The 9,830-nt window shown below is 56.8% G+C and overlaps 1 protein-coding gene across 2 annotated transcripts in view; it reads right to left on the reverse strand.

Annotated features, from left to right (window-relative positions):
• Window positions 1-9,830, reverse strand: part of STAT1 (signal transducer and activator of transcription 1) — a 33,153-nt gene that overhangs the window by 1,424 nt on the left and 21,899 nt on the right. Inside the window, exons 17-22 of one of the 2 annotated variants that reach the window (XM_006767073.2) lie at window positions 8,780-8,829; window positions 7,944-8,038; window positions 6,715-6,860; window positions 5,553-5,738; window positions 4,059-4,131; window positions 3,196-3,298 (exon numbers count right to left, since the gene is read on the reverse strand). In XM_006767073.2, the coding sequence (XP_006767136.1) occupies window positions 3,196-3,298; window positions 4,059-4,131; window positions 5,553-5,738; window positions 6,715-6,860; window positions 7,944-8,038; window positions 8,780-8,829 (653 nt within the window). Of the gene's footprint in view, window positions 1-3,195; window positions 3,299-4,058; window positions 4,135-5,552; window positions 5,739-6,714; window positions 6,861-7,943; window positions 8,039-8,779; window positions 8,830-9,830 lie in introns of both variants that reach the window. The other variant, XM_006767074.2, reaches the window with a different exon arrangement.

Genomic DNA, 9,830 nt, shown 5'->3' on the forward strand with positions numbered 1-9,830 from the left:
CAGAGGAACCCCTGCCTCCAGCAGTGCCACCTGCTCGGTGGCCTGAAGATGGCACCTGGCAGGCGGGCCGTGCTCACCCAGAGGACACCGCACACTGCCCGGCTGGGCTCTCCCTACTGGCACCCAGTGAGCGGGGCAGAGCTCTGCTGAGAATCCTGCACACTGACCAGCCTGCACAGGGGTGCGCAGCCCCAAGTGCCCTAGCTGGGCAAACCACGGAGGGGGAAGCAGCGATCCCTAGAAGAAAGGGGCTCGGGAAGGCCCTCAGACTTGGATAACGGCAACCTGCGGGTGCTGGGGGGAGGAAGAGAGGGGAGGAAGAAGGCAGGGCGAGCTCCCGGGAGGGAAAGCGCCAGGAAAAGGACTTTGGATGAAAAGCACAATGAAGGTTTGCCCGTTTCAGTGCAGCTGATGCTGCCAATGTGTGGGTGGGGGTAGACTTCGGAGGAGTGGGAGGGAGGAAGCCTGGACTCGAACCCGCCCCTGTTCCTCAGCAGCTGTGACAGGCGGGTGTGTTCGCTGGCCTCGCTGCATCTCAGGTCTCCCCGCCAGGAGGCGAAGGCGGATGGGGTGCTCAAGGGCTAAACTGGACACAGACCACCGGCGTGGCAGACAGACAACAGCAGCAATGACTAAATGTCCCTTATGGTCATGTCTGGGAGAGGCGATGGGTTTTCCTGGCGCCGAGGAGAAAGTTTATTGGACAGGAAATCCTGGCTAAACACGCACTTGGGTCCTGCGCGGGAGCACGTGTGCCGTCCCCCGGACAAGCTCCAGGGCCTGCGGGCTCCTGCTCCCAAGGGGCACAGGCATCGCCCACACCCACCCACCGCGGGACACCCGTGCCCAGAGCTGCTGCCTCCAGACCTGGGCCTGGCTGCTCTGTGAGGGGTTACTCTGGGTCAGAGCAGGTGCCCTATTCCAGGAGTGGATGCTGATGGGAAGGGTGGCCCAGGTGAGGACAGACCATCTGACAGACAAGGGGGTCTACTCAGTCTGGGACGAACCCAGCGCTGTGTCTAGGGCGAGGCAGGGCTGCCTCGCACGCGGGCCTCTAGCTCCTTAAGTCCTCTCCGCCTGTAACCGGGTGTGTGTGTGTGTGTGTGTGTGTGTGAAACAGGGTTATTTATTCTACATGGACCTGTGGCCCTGAAATAAAAGAAATCCTCAGGAATGGGATGGGGTGGCTACAGGGGACATCCGGGACCCCAGCCATTGCCAGCATTTCAAGGGTTTCCACTGCTCTCCCAGGATCACTGAGAGCGCGGAGCATGCACTCGCACTGCGCACAGATGGAGGAAACGGATCTATCTTATTTCCTCGGGCCCCGGAGATAACGGAGATGACGGACTTAGAACTCCCATGTCCAGCCCCAGCACAGGCCTCTCACCCAGGCACACGGCCCATCCACAGCAGATCAGACGCCCCGCCCCGCCTGCCAGACTGCGTCCCCAGGTGCCGGCGGGCTCTGAATGGAGCAGAGGCTGCTGTCGGTGGGAGGCATCTGCGATGGTGGACGGGGGCAGGCTCTTCACACACCCCGGGATTCACTCACTGCTCTGAGTCAAGTGACCTAATGGGGGTGCCTTTTCCACCCCCGCAGAATGGGAGTAACAGTAATGCCAGCTGGGAAGGTCGTGTGAGGACCGAGTCATTACCTGTGGGTGCCTGGCACAGAGCCAGCCTGAGGAGTGTCGCCTGAGAGGTGGCGATGCCCAAGAGGACCAGGCCGTGCTCAGGGACAATGGAGGGTCAGAAAGGCAGCTGTGTTTGGCTCCACTGGCCTATCTCACATGCTCGCTCTCTTTCCCCCTAAATACATGTTTATTGATCTCAGAGGAAGGGGTAGGGAGAGAGAAACCATCCATGATGAAAGAGAATCACTGATTGGCTGCCTGCCTCCTGCACGCCTCCTACTGGGGATCGAGCTCACAACCTGGGCCTGTGCCCTGACCAGGAATAGAACTGTGACCTCCTGGTTCATAGGTCAACGCTCAGCCACTAGGCCAGGCGGCCAGCTCACACGTTCTCAGTAGGCTCTCTATTTACGCCTCTCTGTAGGCTCTCAAAGCACTTCCACCAGGGCCGGGGGCACTAACGGACGACGTGCCCTTACACATGAGGTGCCCTGTCCGCCGTCCACAGGAACAGACTGTGGTGCTGCTTCACTACCTGAGCGTTTTCCCAAGTGACTGAGAGACGTTTGCCAGCAATCAGGAAGCATAAGGAAGGCCGGTGTGAGGATTTCAGCCTGAGCTGCCTCACGTGAGGACAAAAGAGAGAGTGGCATAACAGAAACTTTCCTGATGTTTTATAAACGCATTCCCTGCCCGCATGGACCGGAGACCTGAGGGTGTGACCTGGGACCCTGCCTGCATGGACCTGGGACCTGAGGGTGTGACCTGGGACCTGAGGGTGTGACCTGGGACCCTGCCTGCATGGACCTGGGACCTGAGGGTGTGCAGAGCAGAGCCCATGCGGCCTCCCCCTCACCTCCCGCCCACGACCAGGTCCGCGGAGATGCAGAAAGGCCGGTAAGGACAGAGGATGTTTGGAAGCTGTGAAACACTTCTTTCACAATGAACTGGAATGGCTTCATGTGGAAAAGCTTAAAATTAAACAGCGTCAGCAAAATCCAGCCAACCAAAAACATCGAGAGGGGATTTCAGGCAGACGGGAGACAACAGGTCGGACCGACCGGAGTGGCAACGCCCTCCTCCCACAGGAAGTGGCCTTGGACCCGACCCTCTCGAACTGCTTCCCTCCGGCCCAGGTGCCAGCAGTTCCCCCAAGTCCCACCCGGGAGCAGGTGGGACGCTCCCTGCTGCCGCCGCGTCTCCCATCAGCTCTGTAGTTACCAAGCTCTAGCCCCCCGACAAGTAGAAGCTCCCCCCGAAGCAGCAGGCCCAAGGCAAACCCGGTCAGAGAGTCCTAGTCCCTGAAGGCTGGGAAGTCGCCAATGGACCGCCTCACAGGGCGAGGGGCTCGCCCACCTCTGAGCTGTCACTGGTGTTTGGAAGGTGCTGCCACCAGGGGAGAAATCCTGGGGGTGACGTGGCTTGTTTGGGCGCAGCCGATCGGAAGCCTCCCTCCGGCTCTGCCAGGTTCCTTCTGAGGCCCTGCAGCCAGGCCCAGGCCTGTTGGGGTGCAGGGGGCCCCCCCTGCCCAAGGAGCTCCCACCCGCGGGGCACTTACCATGCTGTCGAATTCCACGGGGCCCACGATCCGAGACACCTCGTCAAACTCCTCGGGAGACATGGGGAGCAGGTTGTCTGTGGTCTGCAGTCGGGAAGGGTGACTGGAAGGGGAGAGAGGGAAGCAGGGTTAGCTCTGGGCGGGGAAGCAGGGCCCGGCCCGCGGCCTGCACATGTCGTCGTCGGCCTGCGACTGCAGGAGCGGGTTCTGTTTTCACTGCAGGTGAGTGCGCACACCTGCAAAATACATTTTAGAAAGTGCAGCCCCGGAGGCTGCTGTCCCCGGCGCGGCCCCTGAGCGGTGTGGCCTGGGGCGTGGGGGCAGGGGCGCCCGCTGGGGGCGCATCGGAGGCGGTGGGAGTCCCTCTTCCCTACCTTGCGGTGTGAGTGCAGAGGAGGCTGATCCGAGATTTTACGTGAAGGCTACTCCATGCGCCCCACAGCGCTCAGGCCAAACTACTGACCATGCCTGTTCCAAATTTTTTTGTCTACCTTTTATGAAATGAAACGACAAAATAAAAGCAGGTGGAAGAAATGTATCTCAACCATCACGGTGGCCTTTTCCAGATCGAAAAGAACTACTTTCCCACTCTGATCGATTTTCGCTCATTTTATTCACACTTTTCAAAGTATCCGTTTGGGGAGAATTTATATCCCTTAAATACAACTTTGGGTGTTGGGGTTTTTTTGTTTGTTTTGTTTTTTACATAAAGGCGGTAAAATGCTGAGGCGGTGACACCGGGACCTCTAAGTGGGGTCTTCCCATCGGGTTGAGTGCGGCGGCGGCGGCAAGGACAAGGGAAAGCAAAGTGCAAGCATCTTCCGCGCCCAGCCGGGCAGGCGGCGCGGCGCTGGCTCACTTACACTTCAGACACGGAGATCAGCTCTGTCTTGATGTATCCCGTCCCTTTGGGGCCATCGACTTCCATGGGCTCTGCTGCTGGAAGGAACACAGGGACACCCATTAGCAGGACCACACGCAGGCACGCCCCTTTCACCAAATGGGACTTTGGGCCCTGGCCGGTGGCTCCGTGGTTAGAGCACTGACCCAGGATTGAAGGGTCCCGGGTTCGACTCTGGTCAAGAGCATGTACCTCGGTTACAGGCTCGCTCCCTGGCCCCGGTCGGAGCCTGTGCAGGAGGCAACCGATCGATGTGTCTCTCTCACATCGATGTTTCTCTCTCTCTGTCTCCTCCTTGCCTTCCACTCTCTTTAAAAAATTCAAGGGAAGCCCTGCCCGGGTTGGCTCAGTGGATAGAGCGTCAGCCTGCGGACTGAAGGGTCCCAGGTTCAATTCCAGCCAAGGGCACATGCCTGGGTTGCAGGCTTGATCCCCAGTGGGGGGCGTGCAGGAGGCAGCCAATCAATGATTCTCTCTCATCATTGATGTTTCTATCTCTCTCTCCTCCCTTCCTCTCTGAAATCAGTAAAGAAATATATTAAAAAAATAAATAAATAAAATATTCAAGGGAAAAGATATCACCCGGCGAGGATGAACAACAAAAAGTGACTGTATTTTCTCCATAGTCAGAGACTGGAGTCCCGTAACGTCAGGGGTCGGAGCTCCCTGGCTGAGTCACCTGAGGCTCTGGTGGGGATGTGAACAACGGGAGATGAGAGGGGGGGTTTGGGACGGGGTCAGACTGAGCGGCTTCTCTTTCCGAGGCTGGAAACCCTGCAGGAGCTGTGCCTGGCTCTGGGGCCCGGCCTGGCTGCCGTAACCACACAGCTGGCCAGGCCGGGGAGGGCAACTTCCCCCCAGTAACTGCTGACACTGAGGCTTCGGGTTCTGAAAAGCAAGCAGCCTTGCTGGCATGTTCTAGGCCAGAGGAGCCTGACTGAGTGTTCTCAGTGCTACACAGCGAGGCCGGGGGAGCAGGAGGCCCGTGTCAGCGCTAGGTCTGCTCTTCCCACAGTTACTGTCACACACGCCTCCTGCTGGCCGGGTCACCCCCCTGAACCCCGGCACTTCTCCTGGGCCTCCGTTTCCCCGGTTTTAGCAGGAGCAGGCTGCCATAAATCGGCTGGCCATAGTGATCCTACCTTTTACCCTTTCCATGTGGAAAAAGCAATAACGTAACATATGCAAGACGAGAAATGACCTTTAAACCCCTCTAAAAGAGGAGTCATTTACTCATTTCTTAGTAGGTATTTCAGGCCGACAAATGCACTAGGGTCAGCTGCGCTGTGTGGACGCCATGTTTTCAAAGCCCGCTCGGAGCAATTCTGAAGGTAGTGGCAGTTTGATGGCTCAGCGTGGGGGTCGGGGCCCTGCCGGCTCCTTGCACGAGAGGAGGCAAGGGCCCGGGGGCGTCTGAACCTGTGGACGGCGATGAGACGAGAACACGGGCACTCACCTTCCTTGGGCCTGGAGTAGTATTTCCCAAAGGCGTGGTCTTTGTCGATGTTGGGGTACAGGTACTTGAGGGGGTTCTCTGGGATATTTTCAGCGGCCATGACCTTGTAGTTGCGAATGATGTCAGGGAACGTCACCGCAGAGAGCTCTTTCTTCGTGTCGGGCTCCACCGCATGGAAGTAAGGCTCTAAAGAGAAGAACAGCAGGTGAGTCCCATGCAATATCCCAGCACAACAGAGGAAAGACGCAGAACACAGCGGCGTCCAGGGATCTGAGAGGCACCGAGAAGAGCCAGTCACAACCTCAGGGGTGCCAGCTGGTGCACTAAGTGAATGATAACCCTTTCATAACCAAGGGAAAGCAGGCCGTCACTACTACCACCAGCACTGTTTGTCATCGCATGCCGGCACCTGTGGTACGGCTGTAAGCACGTGTCTTCACTGCTGTGCAGCCCCACAGCAAACTGCCAGCCGCTGAGAAGCTGCTGGGAACCGGCTCCCCTACCCTGGCCTTCTCTGCTGTTCAGCCTTTGCCCCCAAACGGGCATTTCTCAGTCATGGATTCATTTGTTAAACAGAAATCCAATTTAACAAATGTCAACTTGCATCTGCCCCGTCTGATGGCAGGTGGAGGGCTGCACCCAGGCCCGGACCCCTCTCAGAAAGCCTGCCTGCACCTGCGCCCGCCCCCTGCACCTGTGCCTGCCCCCCTGTGGGCCATATGAAGTATTTCAGATTGCTTTTCAACAATTATTTGAAATTACCCATCAATTTAGATTCTTTGTTCATTATATCCTTGTACTTTTCTCTTGGATTCATTTACTTATTTTTTAAACCCCTGCACCTGTGCCTGCCCTCCTGTACCTGTGCCTGCCCCCTGTACCTGTGACACCCTCCTCCCCCCGCAGCCTTCCCCTGCTAAGACCTGACTGCCACTCACGGACTCCCCTTCTGTCTATAGACGACAAGAAAAAACACGTGGCCGTGTGAGTTAAAGCCCACGCTCTGCACACCGTGTTCCAGGCAACGAGGGAACCGCAGACCCCCATGCGATGGACTGAGTCCTGCCTGGACGGGGTTGGGTGAGGACAGCGTCTGGTTTTATGTCGGAAGCTGGTCCTTGCAGGAGCTGCTGTGCAGGGAGGGAAGGGCCGTGGGCCTTACCGCCTCCGTTCTGTGGCCGCTCCACCCACGTGAAGGTGATGGCGCCCTCGCGGCAGCTCTCGCTGAAGCGCAGCAGGAAGGTGCCGGGCTGCTGGTCTTTGAGCAGCGCCCGCTCGCGCTCCTTGCTGATGAAGCCCACGATGCACCTGGCGGGAGGGCGGGGCATTCGGTCAGTCGTGACCTTCATCTTCACGTTAACTTTCTATCCAGGTCGCTGGGCCCTGACAGGCCAGCTCACGAGGGACCGGCTATCGAGGCTTTACAGCGATTTAACCCACACTCAGGAAGGACTTCACTTCCGCATGGTGGGGTCCAAAGAGGATGGCCAACATGGGCCCAGCAGGGGCTCCAGGCGAGCAGTTAATGCTTGTTAGCCCGCCCGCGTGGCTCAGTGGTTGAGTGTTGACCTATGAACCTGGAGGTCACAGTTTGGTTCCTGGCTGGGGCACAGGCCCAGGGTGCAGGCTTGATTCCCAGGGTGGGGTGTGCAGGAGGCAGATGACCCAGGATTCTCTCTCATCATTGATATTTCTATCTCTCTCTCCCTTCCTCTCTGAAATCAATAAAAACATATTTATTAAACAATAATAAAAGTGTTTTCTGCCTCCCTTGGGGCAACAGGGTGGGCGCTGGATAAATGTGAGTGGCACTCAGCGCCCCAGTGTCATCTCTGAGGCCCCCCTCCCCAAGCCCTGAGGGTGCCAGAAGCCCGTGGGGTCCAAAGAGGATGGCCAGCATGGGCCCAGCAGGGGCTCCAGGCGAGCAGTTAATACTTGTTGGCCCGCCCGCGTGGCTCAGTGGTTGAGTGTTGACCTATGAACCTGGAGGTCACAGTTTGGTTCCTGGCCGGGGCACAGGCCCAGGGTGCAGGCTTGATTCCCAGGGTGGGGTGTGCAGGAGGCAGATGACCCAGGATTCTCTCTCATCATTGATATTTCTATCTCTCTCTCCCTTCCTCTCTGAAATCAATAAAAACATATTTATTAAACAATAATAAAAGTGTTTTCTGCCTCCCTTGGGGCAACAGGGTGGGCGCTGGATAAATGTGAGTGGCACTCAGCGCCCCAGTGTCATCTCTGAGGCCCCCCTCCCCAAGCCCTGAGGGTGCCAGAAGCCCCGTTTCTGAGACACACACAGGTCTTGGCAACGGGCCAGGCCTGTGCCAGCCACACAGCCCGGGAGTGTGCACTGAGCACAGGTTCAACACCGCACCTGCCAACGGCTCTTACCCATCATTCCAGAGAGAGAGCAGGTGCTTTTTGATGAGTTCAAGGATGCTTTCAATCCAAAGCCAGAAAGGAAAATTTTTATCATTGATATTTTCCTGCAAGTAAACAAGTCCACACATTAGGAACAAGGAATCCAAAGTCCTGGTGACTTCCCGGGCCTCCTCCCACCACCAGGCTGGAATCTGCAAGGCAGCCCGGCTGCCACAGCCCGCGCGCGCGGTCCTTTACTCAGCAGTCCCCCCCATTACTGGTCCCCACACACCCAGCTCTGCATTTCCTGGGCTGCCCCCGCTTTCCTCTCCGAACAGGAGCAGCCGGCCAGGGAGTGACCTCCAGGGGAATCAGAGCAAAAGCTGCCCTCGCACTGGACAGACCAGTAGCCAGTAGCAAGCTGCAGGGGCAGTGAGCAGGCAGCAGCCTGATGACTTCAGGGGGTCTAATTATTCCCTCCGGCTGGTGGCTGGTCCTGGGCTTGAGTTGCCTGGGGTTGAGTTGGCTGGGGGTTGAGTTGCCTGTGGGAGCTCATCTGGTGCCAACCCACCCACCCCGCACGCACAGGGCACACATTTCTCACGGATGGACTAACACGCTGCCAGAGGGGCCGTGTGAGCAAACAAGACTCGCTTGGGATGTGAAAGAATGTTATCACCCGGCAGGCGCTTCCTGTCTGACTGGGACTGCAGGCTGACTTCGTTGCCAAGGAAAGTAAACACTTTGCCCTGGGGGCCCACGGGGAGAGGGATGAGCCAAAATAAACTCCCCGCGCGACTGCCACAGGGAGAGACGCGAGGACCTCGCAGAGAGCCAGGGACAGAGCGTAACCCGACAGGGCCCACCTTACAGAACCTCGTCCACGGAATCAGGCCCTCGGGGCCGGCACCAGGACCTGACGAAGGAAAACAAGCTTCATCAGCAAACAGAGGGCAGTTCCGGAGCTTTGGCTGGGCTGGTGGCTCGGCTCCTGTCTGCTCTCAAAGGAAGGAGCCAGCACCCGGCACAGGACGGCTGTGTGCACAAGGCCACCCGACAGCGAGTTTTCTCCAGAACCTCCCCGTGGTCCCTCCCTGGGCCATCCCCACCCACCCCATGGCCTCCCTCTCCAGTGACCTGCAGAGTTGGTTGTTTTAAAAATGCAAACTAAGGCCAAGACCATCCTAGGCGACCTACTGAATCAACACTTAACTTTATAAGCGTGTCTTAGATCGATGAGGCATTTCCCTCACCCCTCCTCCAAATGGGACAGGGGCTAGGGAGTTTGATGCAAATCAGAAGTCTTTTTTAAAAAATATATTATTGATTTCAGAGAGGAAGGGAGAGGGAGACAGAAACATCAGTGATGAGAGAGAATCACTGATTGGCTGCCTCCTGCACGCCCCCTAATGGGGATAGAGCCTGCAAGCCAGGCATGTGCCCTTGACCAGAATCAAACCTGGGACCCTTCGGTCTGCAGGCTGACACTCTATCCACTGAGCCAAACCAGCCAGGGCTCATTTAAGCATTTTTAAACCTATTTACTACATGTCAGGCACTGGATGGATGCCTGAGGCATCAAGATGAATGACCTTAAATAGTAGATAAGCCAGATATTCAATCAAATAAGTATATTGTGATGTGAGCAATGAGATAGTAGAGGCATATACAAAGTGTTGTGGGTGCACGATTCCACAAACAAGACTTTTAACCTAAACAAAGAAGACATTCTGCCAATGGGAATGAGAAGTTGAGGTGTGTAATGTGGAAAACTTGCTGTATTTAGGAAAGAGCAAACAGAGCTGAAATAAAGGCATGTTTTTTATTTGTTTGTTTTGTTTTGTTTTGTTTTTCAGAAAAAGCAGCAGATGAAGCCATACTGTGCTATGTTTAGAAATTTGGACTTTTAATTCATAG

The sequence above is a fragment of the Myotis davidii genome, unplaced genomic scaffold, assembly GCF_000327345.1.
Source record: "Myotis davidii unplaced genomic scaffold, ASM32734v1 scaffold221, whole genome shotgun sequence".
Taxonomy (NCBI): Eukaryota; Metazoa; Chordata; class Mammalia; order Chiroptera; family Vespertilionidae; genus Myotis; species Myotis davidii.